At 42.4% G+C, this 24114-nt stretch overlaps 1 protein-coding gene across 10 annotated transcripts in view; it reads left to right on the top strand.

Annotated features, from left to right (window-relative positions):
• DTNB (dystrobrevin beta) overlaps positions 1-24114 on the top strand; it is a 171358-nt gene that overhangs the window by 25528 nt on the left and 121716 nt on the right. For all 10 annotated transcript variants that reach the window (XM_037066792.1, XM_037066793.1, XM_037066786.1 and 7 more), the window contains exons 2-5: positions 393-460; positions 1949-2029; positions 6434-6647; positions 21783-21868. In XM_037066792.1, coding sequence (XP_036922687.1) covers positions 394-460; positions 1949-2029; positions 6434-6647; positions 21783-21868 — 448 coding nt within the window. In that variant the 5' untranslated portion in view covers position 393. The remainder of the gene's footprint in view (positions 1-392; positions 461-1948; positions 2030-6433; positions 6648-21782; positions 21869-24114) is intronic.

Genomic DNA, 24114 nt, shown 5'->3' on the forward strand with positions numbered 1-24114 from the left:
CTTTACTCTAATGGCCTTTCATTATCATTACTTTCTAAGTTACACTTAGTAACACACTTGCCTGTGTAAACAGTAGGGGCATGGGAGACCGCCTCAGCTAATCTAGGACTCTGCGGAGAAAATAATCAAAGTCAGAGGTAAGACAGCCCATATTTTCAGCACGAGAGGCATGTACGAGCTCATTTGAGTAGTGACTTTTGATATTTTAGAAGGCATCAAACAGTGGGAAAAGGGTCGATCTTTCTGGTACCAGGCTTCCACTTTATTTTGACTGATACCCTCTTAGCATGTGCGTATACAGCTCGGTTCCCGTGCTTCTCCTTCACAGTAGCGTGATGAGCGCGTGGTTGTCAAAGTCTACACTGGTTCACTGTGTCTCTCTCTGTCCCTAGGATGATCGAGGAGAGTGGGAATAAGCGGAAGACCATGGCAGAGAAGAGGCAGCTGTTCATAGAAATGCGTAAGTCCGGAGTGCTTCTCGAGTCCTTGTTCACGTGTGTGGGAGTAGCTTTTTTTTTCTCCTGATGAAGTCACAGAAGTTTTCAGTTACAAGCTTTTGAACAGGAAGAATGAGAGAGTTAATGAGTCACGGAGTTGGAGGACCCCCAAGCTAAAGCATATTATTTCAATTGAACTGACTTGAACTGCTCTCCCCAGCAAGGCCAAAAATAGTACGGCAGAAATGTCCCCTAGAGTATCTGTCGGATCAAGGCATGCCAGTCGACGCAGACCTCTTGCAGTAACTCCACTGTGACTGTGGGCTCGCACGTGCTGATACGTAACTAATGTGCCACGTAAGGTACCCAGCACTGGATGCAGATTCTGGCCAGAGAAGGCTGTTAGGACAACACTTAGAGCGGGCGGGGAATTAATAGTATGAAGGCATGCTTCAGTATATTACTTTACTATGCAACTTGAAGTCTGTTTAAAAATTACATTATTGTGTAAAACTGAACAAAGAAAAGGAGATGGCTGAGAGGAGGTCCCTGTTATTTGAAGGATTGCTTTGCTTTGTGACTACTTGCCTGCGTGGCCTAGGCTAGTGCGCTTGTTTGCCAGACCTCAGAGTCCTCTCCTGAAAGGGTGCTGCTGGTCTGGGCCAGTGACTGAGCCCTTTGAAAAGTGTTTGACGGTTACACAGTCGGTGCTGGATTGGGGAGGTAGGAGCCCGGCCGGGATGGCCCCCAAGGTCCTTCCTCAGAGGGCCAGTTTGGGTTCCCAGGGGGAGTGTCCCGAGAGAGGAAGAGCAGGGGCAAGCGGACCACCTTTCGTCACCTGTCTTCAGAAGTCAGGCAGTGTCCCTTCTGCCACCTTCTGTTCATTAAGGCAGTCACAGTAACCTGCTCAGATGCAGGTACAGGGACACAATCTTTCATTCTTGATAGGGAGGGACAGTGCACTGGAAGCACATAAAATAGCAGCCTGGAAATTCCGTTATGGCCAGTGTTTGAAAAGTACAGGCTGCCACAGATCTGGAAGGGGCCGCAGAGATCAGCTGGTCCAGTTCCCTCGCTTTACAGAGGAGGACACTGAGGCTGAGAAGAGGCACATGACGGGGTCATGGTCAGGTTCTGCAGTTGGCGGTCAGGCTGGGGCTGGAATTGACGTCCCTGACTCTGGGCTAGGGTCTTCCCTGCTATGCGACTTCATCCCCCCTTCCCACGACACACAGTTAATCAATGCAGATGAGGAGTGTTCCCCCCCTCAGAGCTTGCTGAGGCCAGTAGACTGGGCACTGTCGGCGGAAGTACCAGCAGAGTGCCCGGCGTGGAGCGGGCACGCAGAAAACGGCCTGGTCAGCCCTTCCTCCCACCTTCGGTCTTATCAGAAGGCTTAGCTGACAAGTTCCATGTACACTGTGCCAACACAGTGGCATAGAGCCTCTTCCCAGCACGTACAGATTAAGCAGTAAGTCCAGTTGAACATGTTTTATTTGCCTCGCTTTCAGGTGCTCAGAATTTTGATGTTATACGACTATCAACGTACAGAACAGCATGCAAACTACGGTTCGTCCAGAAACGATGCAACCGTAAGTCATTTCTGTGAGAGCTGCGTAGAGCTCTCAGTAATGTGAAGTAGAAGACTTTAATATCTTTTAGTCGTGTTGTGATTTCGATGGAATTATTTTTGTCTGAAGTGCGTAGCAGAATGTAAGCTGTGTAATGGAAAGAACGTGGCACTTTGCATGTGCCTCAGAATATTTAATCAGCTCCACATGTACTAGTCGTGAGACGGGCGCGTTATTCATGATCTTTCAACAGGAGAATGGGTTTCTCCTTGTCACGTTCTAATGGAATGTTTCCTGCAGCACTAATATGATTTATCAGCTTCTGGAGGAAAAGAAAAATATTAGTATTTTGATAAGATGTAATAAGAATTAACTTTCTTGATTAAACTTAACAGGAATCAGCCTTTTCTATAATCAGCCTTTGCTAGCACAATTGCTACTTATAAAATAAGTAAATAAAATATATGCAAACATATACACATAATATGCGTGAGAATCTTGTTTTTTGTGAAGGTGAACTAACTTATGGCAGAATCATTGCACTTTCTCATACGTGTGTGTGTGTGTGTGTGTGTGTGTCTGCATTAATGAGAAACTGTTTTGTGTAATGGAACGAACATTGGCCTTAGAATGGGGAAGAACCTTGGTTTTAGTCCAGGTCTTGCCACTTATCATAAACCTGTGCCTTGCGCGAGCCACTCTCACAGCTAAATACCTTTACCCTACTTCAAGTCTTACTCAGAAATCCTAGCTTAAAATCCTCTCTGAAGACTGTACCATTCCATCCGAGACTGAAGTCAGGTTTATTTCCTGGCATTCCAAAGCATTGTTTTTCAAATTATGGGCTGTGGCCCATTAATAGTTTATGGAATTGTTTTGGTGGCCCTAGACAGAATTTAAAGCATGGAACAGAGAAAAGAAAGAAAAATAAAAATCAGAATGCAGCTTATGTGGTAAATCTAAAAAGTATTTTGTGAAATTTGTTTTTTACTAAATATATAGGATCTGGGTGTGTGTGTGTGTGTGTGAGAAAGAGAGAGATGTGATTTAAATATAGTTTTGTGGGTTGCGGTCAAGAACTTTGAAAACCACTGCTCTAAAGAACCTACTATCTTTATAATTTTTCCTGTAATTACTCTTGGGAAACGATAGTCTGTGTGTGGAGTGTCGAGAGTCTGAACCAGGCCAGTGGCGTTCGTAACATAGAGGGTACGTTGTTCTAGAAGTTTTATTTGGTCACGTACGATTCCCGACCCACATGAAGAGGATTTCTGGGGGTCTACAGCACCCACAGGGGTCGTGCTTCAGTTTTTCCTACGTGTGTTCTGTTCTCCCTCGACTGTTGATTCAGAAGACCATTTTCTCCGTTACTAAGCAATCTTTTCTTCACACCCTTTGGGAAAATGTACAAGAAGGTTCAAGCAGTGTCTGTATATCAGAAGATCTGCTTTTGGGCTCTCGTGTTCCATTGTCTGTCTGTCTGTCCTGTACCAATAACCACTGTCACCACTTTATAGTGAGTGTTGATGTCAGGTAGAAGAGGTCTTCCTACTTTGTTCTGTTCTTCTTTTTAAGATTGGGGCATTCTTGGCCTTTTTACACTTATTTTCATCTATAGTGTAGACTCTGCTTGTCAGTTTCTACGAAGAACACACAAAACGAAGAAGTTTGCCTGGATGCTTACCTTCTGCATCTCTTTTTATAAGTGTGATTAACATACAGCAAAATTCATCCTTTGGATGTCAGCCTGGTGGGGTTTCATTGCAAGTGCAGTAAACCTGCAGATCAAGTTGGGGGAGTTGGCGTATTTCCCACGTTTCCTGTATTGAGGTTCCTCTTGGGAACCTGGTCTATCTCTCCATTAATTTAGGTCTTTATTTCTGCCAGTTGTATTTAGAGATTTTTTTATAGAGGTGTTGCACATTCTTCACTGGATTTATTTCTAAGTCTTTGATGACTTACGATACTTTTAAATTACACTGTCTGTTACTGACACATAGAAATACAGTTACTTTTAAATCAATCTATGTTTAGCGATCATTCTAGACTCAAATATTTAATTTAGTAACTTATCCATAGAATTGTTATGATTTTCTGTGTAATGATATTCGTATATCTAAATAATGACATTTATATTTCTATAACTTTCTGAATAATGACATTTATATTTCTTCATTTTTAATACTTGTACCAATAGTTATTGTATAGTTATATTATTAGGACCTGAAGTACAATAGAAATGATGACAGTGAGCATTTCTTGTCTTATTCCCAATATCAGAGGGAAGGCTTTCCGCATTTTACTATCAAGTAGTGTGTTTGATTAGTTTTTTGCAGATACCTTAATTATATTAAGGAAGTTCCCTAATGTGTTTCTTCATTTCTATAGGTAAAATTCATTTAAAAAGTTACTGTTTTGATAATGATTTTTAACTTAATTTCATTTTGTTCAGCGAGCATGATTCATATGATTTTAATTCTTTGAAATTTGTTGAGATTAGCTTTATGACCCAATTAAGGTCAATTTCTATACATATTCTTTGGGTTCTTGAAAATAAAGCATATTTTCTAATCATTGGGGGCAGTATTTCATATAATGTTCATTATGACTTTTTTGTTCATTATGAAGTTTAATTTTCTATCCATACTTATGTATGTTGGCCTCTCATTTACTAAGAAACATGTATTAAACCTCTCCCAAAGCTTGTGATTTTGTCTCTTTGACGTTTAGTCAAAAATCTGAATTTTACATTATATATTTTTGAGGCNAATTTCTATACATATTCTTTGGGTTCTTGAAAATAAAGCATATTTTCTAATCATTGGGGGCAGTATTTCATATAATGTTCATTATGCCTTTTTTGTTCATTATGAAGTTTAATTTTCTATCCATACTTATGTATGTTGGCCTCTCATTTACTAAGAAACATGTATTAATACCTCCCCCAAAGCTTGTGATTTTGTCTCTTTGACGTTTAGTCAAAAATCTGAATTTTACATTATATATTTTTGAGGCTGTTGTAGAGGAGACTGTACTTCACTGCTGCCCTCTTAGGGTCTCTGGTTGGGCCTGAGAATCAAATTAATATAAGACAAATCGCAGGAGAAAAGCATACAGATTTTTACAATACATGGGAGTGCCCATAGGAAAATGAGGACCCAAAGAGTAACTAGGTCCAAGTGCTATATGTGGGGGAGCTCCGTCCACAGGGCTCCCCCCTGGCCACCACGGATGAGAGTAAGTCTACCAAGACATGATCTGTGTGGGGAGGAAAGGTGGCCGATCTCTCAAGGGAGAAGGGCCAAGAGCCTTTTCCTCAATGGGCTTTTATTGGGTTCATTTTGCACAGGAATAAAGGTAAAGCTCATCAGTCATTGTAAGGCAGTAAGGATCAGACAATAGATAACAAAGAACTCTGAGGGCCTATTTTGAGTCAGGGTCAGAGAGCTAAAGAGCTATAAAACTTTGAGGAACAAACTCACTTCTTGCTTGGACCTTTATTTAATTGAGAGCATTCTAAACAAAGCAGGTTTCACAGGATTTTATGTATTCTTTCTTAAGCCTGATTGCCCTAGGGAACCTGCGCTTTCCAGCACAGGGCGGTATCCACCACCAGCATTGTTTCAGGCTTAAAGCATTGTCTTAGACAGCTGAGAGATTAGGAGACTTCTTGCAGACAGAATGAGGACTCAGGCTATGTCAAAGCTGAGGGGGGACGGTCTATCACCCCCTTTTTCTATAGCCCCCCAAGTCCTTTCCTTGGGGCCCCTTCATGACAATGCCTGTCTTCGGTCATTCCTCCCTTGAGGAATCTTACCCATCATTGGCTAACTGGTCAGGCTCTGGGCCAAGCAGAATGGAGTAAGGGAGCAGAGGCAGCGCCCCTACCAGGGAGATGAGCTTTGTCTCCTTAGTGGCTTATGGTCCGAAGGTCGCTTTCTCAGCCTTAGCCATGGGGGGGGTTACAGCTTGTGAAACCAGGCAGGGCGGTTCCCACTTATATACTAGGTCAAACAAAGAGTAGCAATTTTGAAAAAGTAACTGAAAAATGCATGAGACTAAAGAAAGGTAAGAGTTATTTTAACAAGTCTGTGCAGATTATTCTCGGCCTCCACTCTCTGTCTCTGTTGATCAGCACAGATCCCTGTTTTTTCTCCTGGAATAGGATAGGCATCTTTCATGTGGAGGTTTTATTTGCTGCTGTCAGTAAGGAAAGGTGAGGGTCAGGACACCTCACCTTCGGCACCTGCTGTTTCTCAAGTGTCTTTAGCTCAAAGGAATCCTCATGCCAAAGTGGTGTGTTGGGGTGATATATTCTGCCAGTTTTCACAAATCTATTACTTGTAAATACATGTAAAGTTTGTTTGTCTTTCTGATGAATTAAAACTTCTAACCTGCTGACGGTTTGTTTGCTTTGTGTTGTAGTCCATCTCGTTGACATCTGGAACATGATCGAAGCCTTCCGAGACAATGGCCTTAACACACTGGACCCCAGCACTGAGATCAGCGTGTCCCGCCTCGAAACCGTCATCTCGTCCATTTACTACCAGCTGAACAAGCGCCTGCCTTCTACTCACCAGATCAGCGTGGACCAGTCCATTAGCCTCCTCCTTAACTTTATGATTGCCGCGTACGACAGGCTAGTACCTTACATGCTTACAGGATTTTAAGAATGTTTGTCCCTTAGTCGTTCTTCTTCTATACTTCCTTGCTTAAGGGTTGTCCACTTAGAATCATAGTTAGTGACATGCTGTCCTGCAGCGTCTCACATACTAAGCCCTGTAACATTTTGGAGAATCACACACTTGAGACACAGTGTAAAGGTGTAGTCGCCTGTCCAGTGAAACAAAGGCAAGTTACGAATTTGCTTATGAGGGTTTCTATTTGATTTTACTATTATTTCTTTTTAGTTTTAATCCTCACCCAAGGATCTGTTTTTATTGATTTTAGTGAGAGAGAAAGAGTAGGGGAGAGAGACAGACAGACACATCAATATAAGAAAGAAACGTCAATTAGTTGCCTCTTGTATATGCCCCAACTGGAGATTGAACCTATAATCCAGGTATGTGCCCTGACCGGGAATCGAACCCACAACCTTTCGGTGTGCAGAACAACCCAGCCGGGGCTCTGTTTGACTTTTAAAGCTAATTTGTCTTTCTTATTTACATCAAGTGCCTCTGAACTATATAGTATCTCATTTTCTCTTTATTTATGTTCAGTGTCTTATGTTAATTTTTTTCAATGCCGAACATTGTCTTATAACATTACAATAATAGAAGAGAACTATTGAAATATTCTCTGAATTAAAACAGAAATGAGTCGCTCTCTTTGTATTCATGGAGGATTAAGTTGGTTTTATAAAAAACAAGCAAGAAATCATAATGTTAGAAACACAGAGGTTGACGGTTGTATTCCAGGAACTAAGAGCTCAGAGTTCGGATCCCTGCTGTTTTATCAGCCGTCTGATTTGGGAGAGTTGATTCTCTGCTTCACTTTCTCTCTCTGTAGACCTGGTTTTTTGTTGTTGTTGTTCATACATTTGCTATTAGTTAAATTTTATAATATTGATGATTCTGTGAATTGATGGTAAAATACAAGTGTCAAAGCCAAGTTACAACATAGGAACTTAGTAAATTTATGGCATTTTTATAAGATGTCACAAGTTAGATATTTTATTCATTTAAAAGAAAATTATTTAAAGAAATGTGAATTTTTGGAGACTTCCGCCAAGATGGAGGCATAGGTGGAAACACTGTGCCTTCTCCCACAACCAAGTTTGAATACAACAAAGGTTTGGAGAACAAAGACACAGCCAAAAAACAGAAAATTGAATTATATGGAAGTCCAACTACAACTAATCGTTCCATGGGGACGGTAAGAGGGGCGGAACCAGCAGCGGAGCAGGGTCGGGCAGGAAAGATCCCCAGACTTAGGTGCGCAAGTGGCCCGGACCCAGGGTGTGGGGCAGACTGACCACGGTCGCACATTCGCACACAGTGAGACGGACCACGCAGGCCCCAGGGGGCGAGGGCTGACGGTGGTGGCACACTCGCGTGCAGTGGGACGAAACACATGGGCCCGGTGATGGTGGCAGCTGCCGCACCTGTGGGGGCCGTGGCAGGAGATGGCAGACAGGACGCCATTGCTCCTCGTTGACCCCGCCCCCACATACAGCGTCACAACCCAGCGACTGAGTTGCCCTGCTCTGGTGAACGCCTAGGGCTCCGATCCTGCTATGTAACAGGCACGAACAGCCCAAAAGATGGCGCAATAAGAACTCAAAGTCCCAGAGCCTATAACTCTCAGCGACCAAGAAATTGCCAGCCTCTCAGAAGCACAATTCAAGACACTGTTTATCAGGATGCTCACAGAACTGGTTGATTATAGTCACAAATTAGAGGAACATATAAAGGCTAAACTAATTGAAATGAAGGGAGATGTCCAGGAAACCAATAGCGATGGAAAGGAAACTGGGACTCAAATCAATGGAATGGACCAGAAGGAAGAACGAAACATCCAACCAGAAAGGAATGAAGAAACTCAAAAATTTTTTTTTCAATTTTTTTATTTAATTATTTTTCAAGTACAGTTTTCTGTCTATTACTCCCATCCCATCCCACCCCCCATCCTCCCCCTCCCTCCCATTTCCACCCTTCTCAGTTGTTGTCCATGTATCCTTTATATAGGTTCCTCTAAATCCCTCCCTTATTTCCCCTGAAATTCCCTCAAGAAACTCAAAATTTTGAGTTTGAAGAAATTCAAACTCAAAATTCAAATGAATGAGAATTCAAAAAAAATGAGGAGAGGCTTAGGAACCTCCAGGACATCTTTAAATGTTCCAACATCCGGATTATAGGGGTATCAGAAGGGGGAAAGAAACAGCCACGAGTGGAAAACGTATTTGAACAAATAATAAAGGAGAACTTCCCCAGTCTGGCAAAGGAAATAGACTTCCAGGAAATCCAGGAAGCTCAGAGAGTCCCAAAGAAGCTGGACCCAAGAAGGAACACACCAAGGCACATCATCATTACATCAGCCAAGATTAAAATGAAGGAGAGAATCCTGGAAGCAGCAAGAGATAAGGGGACAATCACCTACAAAGGAGTACCCATCAGACTGTCAGCGGATTTCTCAAAAGAGACCTTACAGGCAAGAAGGGGCTGAAAAGAAGTATTCCAAGTCATGAAATCCAAAGACCTACAGCCAAGATTGCTCTATCCAGCAAAGCTTTCATGTAGAATGGAAGGACAGATAAAGTGCTTCTCAGATAAGGTCAAGTTCAAGGAGTTCATCATCACCAAGCCCTTATTATATGAAATGTTAAAGGGACTTATATAAGAAAAAGAAGATGAAAAATATTAACAGTGAAAGGACAGCAATCTCACAGTTATTAACAACCACACCTAAAACAAAAGCAAACCTGGAGGACAGCTAGATCGAGAGTGGAACCATAGAAATGAAGATCACATGGAGGGTTAGCAACAGGGGAGTGGAAGAGGAGAAGGGGGAGAAGGTACAGAAAATAGCATAGACAGTAGGTAGAAAATAGATAAGGGGGAGGGCAAGAATAGTGGGGGAAATACAGAATCAAAGAACTTGAGAGACGTGGTTATAAACTAAGGGGGGGAGAATGGTGGGGGAGGGAGTGTGCGGGTGGAGGGGAATGAAGGGGGGAATAGAACAACTGTAATGGTATAATCAATAAAATATATTTTAAAAAAAGAAAGAAATGTGAATTTTTAAAAGAAGTGTGACATGAGACATATGTCCCAAAATTCTGATGCCATTTTTAAAAGCAATTTACATAGTAAAGCTATAATTTTAATACTGTCCAAGGAATGATTCTTTTGATCCAAAAATCTTAGTAAAACTGTAGCTGAGCAAACCAGGGCTCGGCCACATGGCACCTTGACACATGACCCAACAATTAGTGTTGAAGGAGAAAGGTTTTTATTAACAGGGTTCCAGCCTGGGCGGGGCTGGGGCTGAGAGCACTCCTGTCCCTGCAAGAACCGGCTCTTCCCTTGTGCCACCCCCCCCCCCGCCCCCGTCCCGGGCCAGGCTGCAAGACAAAACCTTGCCCAGAAGTTCCCCATATCCTTACCCGTTCTTCAACGAGCTGCACAAATAGGTCTCTGTCCTCTCTGGGAAGTATTCTTGTGGGTTTTAGACCTGCCCTGTTCCCAAGACAGTGACTTTGCTGTACATCCTTCAGAGAAGCAGAAGTCTGCAACTCAGCATCCCCAGTCACACTTCAGCCCCAAGCACCTCTTATGAATCCGAGCTTGGTCGGGCAGGTCTCCGCAGCTCCATCAGCTCCTTCGAGGTGTTCTCCACACGGGCCGTCTCCCCCTGCAGACCTCGGGGTGCACTCCTGTGCCTCTGCCACTCACTCCCGACTTCTTGTCTTTGGGTGGACTCTCTTCTCCATCCTTTCAGCCTGCCCTCCTTTGAAAGCTTGGCCTAGAACTTCCTGCTTGACCTCATAACTGGCCCCTCCTATGATGTGTTAGCATCTGCCACTTTTGCCAGATCCTGTGTATCTTATATCTTCTTTTGGTTGCCATCTTTAGTCAGGGCAAGAGTTCCCAGGGACATGGGGGCCCCTGGGGTGGGCATCGCCTCCCCTGGCTGTGTGAGGAGTCACTGTACACTCTTCAAGGCAGGTACACCCTGCACCCTGGCCGCAGGCCTCGTCCCTTCAGGAAAGGCATGGCTGTTAACTTATCCAGTGTTACGCAAAGTATCTTAAGTCACATCATCCACTACCCTCTCCCCCCAGTCAAGGGTTGTGGGGGTACGCTCTGCTATTTTCAGGAGACCCCACCCAGCACCCCATTACAAAAACTTTTAATCTGCGATGAACAAGCAGCACCTTACCACAGCACTGATGCACTGAGTAAATCAGTTCAGGTTGCATGACAAAAAATAATTCAAGAAACAGTATTTCTAAAGTCAGCAAAAAAAGTCCTCTTACTGAGTGATAAAGCAGAGACTATAAACTTTGAATCCCTGATTATATCAAGCCAGTTAAACACTGTGGCCATAGGAGGGAGGAGGGTGAAGAGATAGCAGAAGGGAGAGGGGGGCAACCCAGGTCAGGAACAGAAGGTACAGAGGTGTCTGGGGCGAATGCGGAGCAAGGTCAAGATTCCTTTAGGGTGAAGATTCTTCTGCATCTAATTTATGGTGGGTTTATATGAAAAATTCCTGTGTAGTTTGGAAATACGACTATGAACTATTTTAACATTTTGTTTTAGCAGCTTCATTTGGATATATTTAAAATTTTCCATTGTTCCCTCATTATGCTGAATGCTACAAACAAAACTATAAAAAAAGCAAAAACCAGTTCACTTTAAATTCTGAATATACCCAACTACCATATTATAGAGTGGACATTGCTGAAAAAGGATAATATTAGATTACTGTCTTACTCAGTAGTGATTTTTAACAAAACTAAAATTTCCTGGGAGGCACAAACATGTCATGCATGGAAGGAAAGGGGCCACGTGCGAAACCTGACAAGGTGGGGTGGGGGTAGGGAGTGCTGCGTGGAGGTCTTTACACACTCAGAGACCTAAAGTAACCACATAGGATGGTCTGAAATGGAAACTTTCTAACTAAAAGCAGCTCATGTAGGGTCGTCACATCCTAGGCAGGTATTTTTCCCTGACAAAGGTCAATCTTCACCTTAACTGAGCCTGTCTGTTTTTTTGCATCTATGATAACACACCTTGGGAATGTCCAATTGCCTTTTCCGGACCCCTCAAAGGACAGACACCGCACCGTGGGGAGACCGCAAGTCCCCTCACTGTGACTGTTTTCATGTTCACTGTTGACTGTTGCTGTCCTGTACCCACCTGTGTAAAAGGTGTGTCTGTCATTTTACTTTGTACCCAATCCCCGAGGTTCCTCCAGCCTCCCTGACCTATCACCAGTGGATTTCACGTGACCCGTTTATGCCTCCTCTTCAGATTTTATTGGGTAAAGGTGCAGAACTGCCATTGTCCAGACCAGTTCTCAACCCATTGAGCTTTTGCTTCCCGACAGTTGTCATAAGTTTGGCTCAAATAAACTCACAAAAATTCTCTGCAGACTTGATGTTACGCTGACACGTGTGTTTTATACAGCATTTCCTAATATTTCTACTTGTTCTTAGGTTGATTCAGGATGACAGGAAAAAGTCAGCCAAATAAAAATAGGAGACAACTAGTGCTGGGTGGGAGGAATTTGGTGCCCTCAATGGCAGCACATTTTTGTGAGGACCTGACTTTTGTAAGTAAAGGATGAGATTATGGCTCTTTTAGGAAATGTCCAGGCAGTGGTGGAGAATGAGTGAGGGGTTTTGAATGTTTTAAAAAGGATGAAACCCTAAGAGGAAACCTAGTGCAAAATGGAGAAAAATGGCTGCTCTGGTGGAAGAGACGAGCGGAGCCCACCTGCCCACACTGATTCCCTGCCCTGCTGGATGCCATTGTCCTGTGGGTGTCATGGTGTGCTGAGTGATGTGACACCACCAAAACCGGCTCACTGAGCCCCAGGCTAAGTGCTTGGTGGCAGAATTATTCAGAGAGCAAAAGTGAATGAACTTGAAATTCACCTATTCCTCTTCCCATTACTTACTGTGTATTTCGTAGCTTTTCTTTTCTCCCGAGCAAAGTCGTGCATTTGTGCTGATTTTCAGAGAGGACTCTTCTTGACACCAGGACCCCATGCAGACCTGTAAAGGGTTTGTTTGACCATTAGCTAATAATTCAGAAAATAAAAATACTTTTTGCTTATTATTTTAGCCTTATTGTTGTCTTCTTGGAAGTGTTTTTTTTTTTTTTTTAAGGGCAAGGGGATTCTTTTTCTAAGTGTTTTTTCCTTGCTTTTGTTTTCCTCTGAAAGTGACAGGTGGTATCAGACTTCTGCAGTCCATCCAATACTCACCTCCACATTAATCTGATTAGGACTCCGTTTTCATCACATAACTTCACACCCCAGAAACTTTCAGACTCTCTGTGGTTTTGAGTGAAATTCATACTCCTTAGTTAGAGCTAACAATATCAATTCATAATTCTCTGCTCACACCAAACTCTAATTAAGCTACTCGAGGCACTTCAGTGTTCGCAGTGTGACGCCTGCATCCGTCTGTCCTCCCTGCTCCTCCACCCGCTGTACCCCAGTTCTTCCCTCTTCTGCAGCCTCCTCCTTCTCCCCACCGACCCGCTTTCATCCCTGTGATGGTTTATAGTCTGTATCATTATTTTGACTTTTAGTTATAGTACTCTGAACTTCCTCGGTGTGTGAATAAGATTGAAAGTCTTCGAGAGCAGAGATTTTACCTTTTCTTAAATTTCTCAATTAATGCAGCATTGGATTCTTAATAAATATTTGGAAAGCTGAAAATTAGTAGGCAAAAAAATACAAAATTATCAGGCATTCTGATTATGATAAAATTGAATAGGATTTTTTCATTGATTTTACTCGATTAGGCTATTTGATATTTGCCAAATGGATTCTTGATTTGTAGTTGATTGATGCATAATCCATTCACTGTAAAGTTTTGTAAATTAAGATTAATTGGAAAAATAGGAGTTTGAAAATCAAAGAGAAATGCTTTTATTACTTTTAGCTGCATGTGATTATTGGACTGGTAATGGTGTTTCTAGAGAAGAAGTCTATTTTCAAGGAAAAAGTACTAATTTATAATTGGCCACATCCACAGTTATTTGCTAAAGATGGAGAAAGCTTGTTTTCTTAAGTGAAAAATGTTCCCTATCATCTTGTTTTCAAAATCAGTTTGAATAGCGAGCTCTTATTAGATAGTGCAAAGCTGTAAACATCACCCAGGTCAGGTGAGTTACACGTGAAAAATACAGGCAGAATTTGAGACTTGGTGCAACTGAAATGAGCAGTCCTCATCCGAAGAGAACGGGTGGGGACTGCAGAGGCTTCTGAAGGCCCCTACCTGTATGTTCCAACCTACGCGTTCATTGAGGGTGACTCACCGTCTGCTTAGCTCGGCCCAGCGGCAGTCCCAGTGTTTTCTCAGTTGCGGATAATAAGAACTCTTTTAGAAGTCGTGTGCCTGGTTTATTGTCAGACTGGGAAATGATAGGTCTGTGGGGATGAGTCACGCAGGGGTGTCTGAGAAAGAAGACTGTGGTCATTCTCTTCACCGAGGGAGAGTGCTCCTCAGAGGGATTCTGTGTGGGTGGGGCTAAAATACCCCGTTTCCACTCTCCCCTCATCCTCAACAAGTACTGCCTGTTTATCCTTTCATTTTAGTATCTTTGTGGGGGGGGTGGTAATTTTCACTGTTCATTGTGTTACAGCTTAAACATTGACCTACTAGTCAGCTCTGAGTGAGTCACGTGTCTGTGATGAAACCAGATCTTTCCTGAATCCTGTTTGTGGAGAATCAATTCTGGTATGAACCCGGGCTTCACCTTGGCATAGCTGAAAACGTGGACCTGGGTGAGGCTGTATTGTATATCCCGTGACCGGGGGCAGCTGACTCTTCACTTTTAAATGTTACTTGAGCAATGTATGTGGATTAAATTCAGCTGTCTGGTGGGAAGGGTCAAGAATGAGTGTTTTTCAAGAAAAAAAGAATCAGTTAGGTAAAGGACATAATCATGGGGTATTAGATGGCTAAGTGACTATTTTTTCTCTGTTGCCTCTAATTTAGAGGAAGAATGCAGGAGCTGTCATGACACTTTCCCCGACTTCATTTGGGGCAGCTGAGGGAGTTGTACTTAGGCAGAAAGTGACTTCGGGGTCAGAGCGAAAGAATGGATGCTGAGAGCAAGGAGCCAGAAGGAGGGACCTCAGTGTTTTGTTTTGTTTTGTTTTTTTGGAGTAAAAATGTAAAAAGAAGCGTGATTTGAAGAAGTAAGAATTGTGAGAACACCCCTTCAGTAATTTTATTTGGACGATTATTTCTCTATACTAAGTTATACCTAGATTTTTATGTAAGTATCTTTCATAAGTACTCCTAAGTGTCTTTAAATATACCATTTACTTGTTTATATTAATATTTTCTTTAGAAAGGCCAGTAAACCTCTTGATAGTTGAAACTATGAACCTAAATTTGTAAATGATCGTAAGTGGGGAGGATTTGTTCATAATTAAGACCCGAGCCCACTTCACATACTTTTTAAATGGGTTCTTAAATATAAGGGCTCACTAAACATCATTCCCAATCTCTCCTTTCTGCCGATTTATCCCCTCACATTTACAGTAATCCTTCATCTCAGATTCCTCTCCCGACCCCATACTTCAAACACCCTCAGCCTTATACGAAGGCCCTTCATCCTGTTGAGTCACGCGTTGTCATTTAGACACGTGTCCCCTCAGCCTCGGTAAAGCATGTGATAGTCAGCACACATACGCTGGTGCAGCCCAGAGAGCGTATAGTTAGAGAAAGAGCCCGGGTTTGCTGGGGGGGAGGTTGTGTGTGTGGAGGTGGCTGTGTCTGTGCTGTGAATAGGAAAAATGGTTGGAAAGTAGGTCTGAGAGAGGATGAGATAATTATTATGGATAATTGTTAGTTGAGGAGTTGAGGCATAATTTTGTTAATGCATCTACAGAATACTTGATCCAAGGCCAGTCATTGAGACTAGTAATAACCTGAACTAGTAGACAGGGCACCCGTGTTTGAGTGCTGATCCAGGCTGAATGAGAAGTTTATCTGTTACTCTGTATTTGAATGTAAGACTTTCTGCATCTAGGACTGTTATTTGCAACAGAATTGAGTTACATAATATTTTGAATAGAGAATGGAAAATGTTGGAAATACTAGTTTCTAAAAGATTTTGAATATTAAGAAGAAGCATTAAGTGCTAACTGTGACAGTAGTTTTTAGAAATAAAGATGTGATAGTGCCCATTGAGACCTGTCCTATGGTGCTTTCTGATGGGTTAAGTCTTGGTGCGTACTGTGGGTTAAGTCTTTCTTCAGGAACGGAGTTGGAAGTTGGGCCTGGCCGTCCCGCCAGAGTGCGGGCCCTGCCGCCCTCCTGTCTGTTTGCCTAGGTGACACCAGCCTCTTCTCTTCAGCAAAGAGTAGCTCTTTGAAGGAAGAATGTGAGATTTGGAACCAGAGTTAAACGAACACAGATTCATTCTCTTTAACCTTTTATCACACCCTTTGATCTATCGTTGCCTGTGGAATAGAAGCTAAAGTCTCAGTATTGTGTTCACAGTTTTATGTTTGTAGTTCTCAGCTCTGGGTGCATATTAAAATAACACAAAGGACTTTTTAAAAAGTGCTAAGAACAGGGTGGGATTGGGACACGTGAGTTGTATCTTTAGTATGTCCCCACACCTACCTCACTGAGCTTTGCAAGGGTTGACAGCTCCGAGGATGTGCAGAGAATCACCTCGCTGACGTCCACACAGGTGTTCTGTTGTGGATTTGACTGGGCCTGTGCTGAGTCACCGCAGGCTCTGATGAGCTGGGGGAGATTGGCAGTTTAACAATATCACCTTTCATTTCATGAACATGTCACATCTATTTACGTCCTCTGTGATTTCTGTAATCAGTGTTTTGGAGTTTTCATTGTATTGATCTTGAACATTTCTTTTAATTTTTTATTGCCCTGGCTGAGTAGGTCAGTACATTGGAGCATTGTCCTGATGCTCCAGATTTGGGGGTTTGATCCCTCTTTGGGGCACATGCGAGAACTAACCAGTGAGTGTCTGGGTGGGTGGGGCAATGAATCGATGCGTCCCTCTGTTTCTCCCTTCCTCTCACTCTCTAAAATCAGCACATTTTTTAAAAAATTAAAAAAATGTTTTATTGATGCTTTTGATAGTTTTGGTGCTGTTGTGTTTCCTGTGATCTTTTGCTAGTTTGTAGAAATAAAATAGAATTTTCAGGTTGACCTTATTTTCTGCAGCATTGCTAAAATCCGTGATAGTGGTTTTTTTGGTAGGTTCTTTGGGATTTTCTATATAAAATGTCATATTTTCTGGAGTAGATACAGTTTTATTTTTTAATTTTCAATGCATATGCCTTTTCTCGCTTTCTTCTTGCTTTATTGCACCAGTGGGGCTCTCCAGACTGATGCTGACTATTGGTGCGGGCAGTCCTCTGACTTGGTCTCGGTCTTTGGGGAAAAGCACTTTCGTTATTAAGCATGATGTTAGCTGTTGTTATTTTTCAGATGTTCTTTATCAGATTGAGGCTGTTCCTTTTCTCCTCTAGTTTTCCGAGAGTATTTATCAGGGGTGGGTGTTGAATGTTGTTGTCTGCCTCTATTCGGGTGATCAAGTGACTTTTCTCTTTTAGTCTGTTAATATGCGGAATTATATTGATGGGTTTTCAAATGTCAAATCAGCGTTAACTAACATTCCTGAAATAAAGCCCCCTTCTCCCTCTTTATATATTGTAACATTTGATTTGCTTACATTTTGTTGAAGTTTTTATGTCTAAGTTAATGAAGGGCCAACTTGTTTTCTTTTGTTGTAATGGCTATGTGTTTTTGGTTTAAAAATTCTGGCCTCTTAAAAGAATTGGGAACTGTTTTCTTTTCCTTTTTTATTTCCTGGAAGAATTAGTGTAGAAATGCAATTATTTCCTTCTTCGACTGTTTAGAATTCGCCAGTACAGCCCTCTGAATGAGGAGCTTTATTTTTTGGAAGGCTTAAACATGCCGATTCAATTTCCATAGTGGATTCTGGCCTCTTCAGGTTGTACGTCTCTTCTTGAGTGAGCGCTGGTAGGTGTGTTCCGTCAGGGAGTAGCTGTACCTGTCCAGTTCGTTCAGATTGTTGAACTTACGGACATAACTTTTTCATGATGTTTCCCTATTATTTCTGCAACGTCTATAGAACGTGTGGTGGTATCTCATCTTTCCTTCTTGACATTGGTAATTTGTGTCTTTCCTCTTTTTTTCTTAGTCTGGCTAGAGATTAATTAACATTATTGATTTATTTGAAGACCCAGCTTTTGGTTTCATTCATTTTTCTCTGTGTTTTCTGTTTTCAATTTTTATTGATTTCTGCCGTTATTCGTATTGTTTTTTTTCCTTTTGCTTGTTTTGGGTTTAATTTGCTGTTCTTTTTCTAGTGCCCTGAGTTGGAAGCTTAGGTGCTGACTCCAGAACCTTCTTTTCTGGGATAAGCATGTTGCATGTTCATAAAGTAAAAAGCGACCACTCTTTCACTGCTTTCCTTTGGCTGCCTACTTGCCACCCTGGGGACAACTAATGTCACTGTTTCAGTATCTCTTCGCAGTTGGTTAAACGTATACAAACAAATACACATGCTCTTCGCCTTACAATGGGATATGCCCCAAGAAACCCATCATACGTTGAAGACACCCTAAGTTGGAAATGCACTTAGTGCTACCCACTAGAGCACCGGTTGTTTACTTTGTGGTCATGTGGCTGACTGGTAACGCTGCCGCTGTTTAGCATCACGGGAGAATATCACGCTGCATATTACTAGCCCAGGAAAAAGTCAGAATTTGACATGATCTCTACTGAATGCATATTGCTTTTGCACCATCATAAGGTTGAAAAATTCTACATTGAACATCATAAATTGGGGACCGTCCATGAGAATATTATTTTTGCTCTTTCCTTTTTAAAGTAATTGCTAGACGGTATTCTAGCAATTATTTTGTTCCATGCCTTGCTTTTTCTACGTAGTAAACTATCTTAGATACATTCTTTATCTTTCATATATTACATTTCTTTTTTAAAATTTCATTTATTTTAGTGAGAGGGGAAGGGAGAGAGAAAGAGGGAGAGAAACATTGCTGTATGAGTGAGTCATAGATCCATTGCCTCCCGCCTCCAAGTGGGAACTGGGCCCACAACCCAGGCACGTGTCCTGGCCGGGAATCGAACCGGTGACCTTGTGCTTTGTGGAATGACACTCAACCAACCAAGCCATACCAGTTAGGGCTGTTTTTCTTTAAATTTTTTTTTATGATAGTGTGAATGGCCAGTCTTCTATTAGTGGACACCCACGGATGGGGCCTGGGCCTTGGTAGTTTTTTCTTCTTTCATATACTATTATTATTGAAACTTTTATTATGGGAAATTTTATACATTGTAGTTTCTGTATCTTAAGTGTCTTTTAACTGACAGATTTCCACTTCTTCATTTTCCCCTAAAACCATTAGCTTTGTCCAAGAATGGTAACCTTCATTTTCCCAGGAAAACCTTCATTTTTCCATTTAAAAAAATGCATTTTTAAAAAACAGCAGTTTTTGAGAAATAGAAAACAAGTACAGAAAAAATACAGGAAACAAAGTGCAGTTTAAAATGAATTGCGATAAAGCAAGTGCGTTATGATCTCTTGGGGGGCCAGCACCCCGGAAGCTCCATTCTGTGTCCCAGCCCGCCCCTCCCCCAGGTGGTTCGGTATCCTGATGTTCATGAAAAGCTCTTCTATGGTTTATTTTGACTTTCCCCTGTGGAATTCCCCAGATATTCTTGCATCATGAAATGTGTCTGCAGAAAAATATTTTGAGCATGTTTACCTTAAAAAATGTCCTTAGCAGGGTTCGCGCTTGTGGCTCAGCTCTGCGGCTCGGGGACCCTCTCTGTGCTTGCCCTGCTGACCCTCAGGCGCACACGTGTGCTCTCCCCTGGGTGGCAGGCATGTTTGCTGCTGCCGCTGCTGCCGCTGCCTTCTGTGCCCGTGCAGGGGGGTACAGCTGCCTGCCTCAGTGCTTGGTGGTAAGCGGTAGAAACCATCTTGGGCTAGTTTATTAAAAGGGGGTGGGTCTTGCTAAAGACTGTCTGGAAGTGTTGGGAGGGTATAGGCTCGAAGATCACACTGTCTCAAACTAAGCTCAGAGTCACACCCATGGCCTCACAAAGCCCTCTGCCGCCAGTCCGGGCACCGATGTTGCTGCTTGTGCTCTGGACTCCACTGATGCTGGGCCGCGGGTGCCGCCCCATGGCTCTCTCTCTATTGCCTCAGGACACGGGGTGGGACTGCCCCAGCAGCTGCCATGCTGTGCGGTGGACTCTCTGAGTTCCAGCTGCTGAAAGATGAAAGCTTTCTGTTTGAAGTCTAGAGCTGCATCTGGTGGGTGGAGCTCCTGTCGTGCACCCATGTCTGGGTTTCAAGAAAGATGGGGAAGCAGGTATCTGAGGGCTTTTTTTCTGATATTGTGTTAGCGAGAAGAGTACGTGTCACGTAGGGAGGGTCTGCCTACATGTAGACTGAGCATTTGGGTGGTTGGTGACCAAAAGGAGACGGCCACTGTTCAAAGTTCTCTATCGGTTTTGGACACCCATTCGTTTTAACATAATCGATTCTCTTTGTGTGACATTGCCTCATGTAATACAGTGGATATGCGACATGGGAATGTTCCTGATCGTTTCCAGGTACCGTGTAAGACAGGCGGACAGTCTCCGAGTTTGCAAAGATCTGTCTGTTTAAAACACCATCTGAATTTTAACTGGCTGTAAGGATTTCCATTACAGCCAGTGAGTAAACTTAGATGTCATGGCAATGTTTTCACTGAGAACCTTCTGGCTTATAGAGAATTTGCCTTTCTCCAGGTATGAGCTTACTATATGCAAAGGTTCAGAAAATGGGAGACAGTAAGTATGAATAGGATGGTATAATATAGTAAATATAAATGGCAAGTGTAATGGGACCATTAGTAAACATAAAGAGGATGGTACTTTCTTATTAAGACTGAGATAGTATCCTTCTCATTATTGCACAGGTATTTTACCGAGTTACTAGGAGACTGACTGTAAGCACAAGCTGTATAAGACTAGCACAAAAACCCTTGCTAACTTACACACGATAATTTGAAACACTAAGTAGTGGAGCTTTCATCTGCCGTGAGACCAGGGCGTGGTTGCCTGGGTGGGGCAGGGGCCTGTTGGGTCAGGGGCCTTGCAGGCATTCGCTCAGCTCTGCGGGTGCTGTGCAGCATTGCCTTGGGTGATTCGTTCAAACTCTTCCACGTCTCTTCTTTCCAATTCCTAAAGAAGATTTTCTGCTACTGATCCTTCCCCTTCACTTTCTCACAGTTGTGGTGTGGGAAGGTTTGAGACAGGTATGACCGAGCTTCTTAGAATAAACACCGGGTACCATGAGTGTCACAGTAAAAACAAAGATGAATGTCCTATAAAATCTCTGTAGCAATGTGCACCCTGTTGGTTTAGTATATAACAATAAATGACTGCTATAATATGTCCATGGAAGGACACATTTCTGAATTAGTATTCAAAACAAGCGATGCCACAGTTTTGACTACTTAAAAACACTGCAGCCCTGGTGTAGCTCAATGGATTGAGTGCAGGCATGCGAACCACACGATTGCGGTTCAATTCCCAGTCAGGGCACATGCCTGGGTTGCAGGCCAGTTCCCAGCAGGGGACTCACGAGAGGCAACCATACATTGATATTTCTCTCCTTCTCTCCTTCCCTTCCCCTCTAAAGATAAATAAATAAAATCTTTAAAAAAACAAAAAACACTGCAGCTGTGGATTTAATGGACTAAATTGACAAGAAATTTACTTCTGTGTAGGCCTCTGCCTACCCAGCCAGTAGAAATTACTTTACAGAATGTTTATAAAACCAGTTTCCAAATAATCTGGGTTGCAGGTAGTTTTAGCACTACTCACCTAGCGTAGATGAAGCCTTAATTCTACAAAGGCACAAAAAATGTGAGGTTTCTAAAAATCCAAGGTAATGTGGCAGAAGAGGGTAGGGGTCAGTCTATTGCTTGCTCGATGTTCAGTGATACATTTGATTGACTTTGTGGCTCCAGATGGCAATTGTTTCTAATATAATTTCTCTTGCAGTGAGGGCCGAGGCAAGATGACGGTATTTTCAGTTAAAGCTATGTTAGCAACCATGTGTGGTGGGAAAATGCTGGACAAATTGAGATGTAAGTATTTTCATATTATTTGAAAATTTTAATTTTCAAATTAGGACTTTCAAGCAGTTTTAAGTGAACATTTTCAGAATTTTGGATGATGCTGTATTAAACATTTTTGTTTACTGCTGCATCACTTACCTGACTCGGAGCGTGTGAATTATGCCACCTACTGTTCAGACAGAAAAGTTGAATTCGTTTGTTTAGTGTTTTTATTGTAAAGCTGTAAGTTTAAAGCAAGAAAATTGAAGAGATTCAGAGCAGTAATGTTGACATTTAAAAAAATTATTTTTAAATGGTTGCTATGTTACTAAAAATTGTGTTAACATAAAAATCGTGTAAACACAGTTTTTATGTTAGGTGATTGTGTTAGAAAATAAATTTGATTACTTTGACCAGGTTTCGTCAAGGTTAGCCCTTATCCTAACACCTCCCTTCGTCATCAGGCGGTGTTTGCTGTGGTTACACTGGTCTTCCGCACCTCAGTCAAGCTCAGTTATCTGGAAATCAACAGCATGTTTTTCCAGTTACGTTTCCAAGTTTTTTTCTTCCGGTTGGCCGTTTTGGCCTTTTATTGTTGATTAGATACTATGAAGAGGTGGTTGGATGAAAGCAGAGATGGTGAAATTCACAATTATTTAATATTTTTGCTTTGATTTTTATGTATTCATTCTTTAGTTACTCACTGCCTAAGATACGCCAAGCATTGTGCTAGGTGCTTTACACAGATTTCCTCACTGAATTCTTAAAATTTCTTTGAGCAGCAGGTAGTATTTTGTCCATTTTATAGACAAGCCAACTGAGGGGCGAAGCTGGGATTTCAACGCAGGCTGTCCGGCGGCCGAGCCCCGCCCCTAGCTGCTCTGCTCTGTCCGCTGTGCTGGTCCCGTGCAGGGGGCAGCGCGCTGTGCCTCGGGTGCCCGCAGAGCAGGGCACTGGCGGGTTTCAGGGAGGTGAGACGGAAGCCGTGGGTCCGGGTGAAGAGTGGAGACACCCCGTGAACTGATGTGTTGGAGCGACTGGGTCGTCTCATGTGCCCTGTAGCATTTCTCATAGACTGGATTTTGACGATCGGGTCTCTATGATGTTCCTCGTGCCCTACAAGTTTTGTTTTAATTGAAAGATAGAGAGACTTGATTAAATTCAAGTACAAGCTTTTGGACAAGATGACTTTGTAGGTGCATTTGTTTTCTGTGCTTTTCTTTCTTTTGTTTGAATCCTCACCTGGGGACATGTTCATTGATATTAGGGAGAGTGGGTGGGGGAAGGGAGGGACAGAAAGAAAGAGAGAAACACTGATCTGTTGCCTCCTGTGTGCACCCTGACCAGGGATCGAACCTGCAACCTAGGTTTGTGCCCTGACTGGGAGTCACACCTGCAACATTTTGGTGTACAAAACAATGCTCCAGTCAACTGAGCCACCCAGCCAGGGCTGTGCTTTTTGTTTTTGTTTTTGTTTTTGTTCTTCTTTTCTTTTTTATTTCTCTGTGTGTGTGTGTGTGTGTGTGTGTGACAGACAGAGAGAGAGACTTTGAAATTCTTTTTAAAAAAAATGGAATCTGCTTGTTCTTACGTGTTACCATGACATCGAAAACTGGAAAGCTAGATGGCTCACTAGATACAGATTTCAATGTTCTGAAGCGAGATCTTAGATAACGTGTTTGGTCAAACTGTTATCCGGTTTGCCTCCATTTCAGAGTCAGCTGCAATGCCTAAGAGATTTTTGGTAGTGAAAATTATAGTTTTATTTAAATATTCTTCTGGGTTTTTTTTCACATGGTAATATTACTCTTTTGGGCTGAAATGTCTTCATATTTTAATTCTAGCATGGTGTTTTTCTGAGGAAAACAATGTGATATAGATGCAATTTTATTTCATTCAAACAGGAGGAAAAGAAAGTAGAGATTCTGTTATTTAATGATGATGATACCAGATAAAGAATATATGACATTGGCCCTGGCTGGGTGCCTCAGTGGGTTGAGTGCTAGCCTGCGAACCAAAGAGTCGCTGGTCTCATTCCCAGTCAGGGCACATGCCTGGGTTGTGGGCCAGGTCCCCAGTAGGGGGCGCATATGAGAGACAACCACACATTGATGTTTCTCTCCCTCTCTTTCTCCCTCCCTTCCCCTCTGTCTAAAAATAAATAAAATCTTTAAAAAAGAAAAGAAAAAATATATGACAGCGTACAGCGACATGCGTTTCAGGGTCAAGGTTCCAGGGTCAGGGTGGCGAAGGTGAAGGGAGGAGGAAGCACAGCT

Source organism: Sturnira hondurensis, unplaced genomic scaffold (genome assembly GCF_014824575.4).
Source record: "Sturnira hondurensis isolate 20B ecotype Veracruz unplaced genomic scaffold, ASM1482457v3 Scaffold0016663, whole genome shotgun sequence".
NCBI lineage: Eukaryota > Metazoa > Chordata > Mammalia > Chiroptera > Phyllostomidae > Sturnira > Sturnira hondurensis.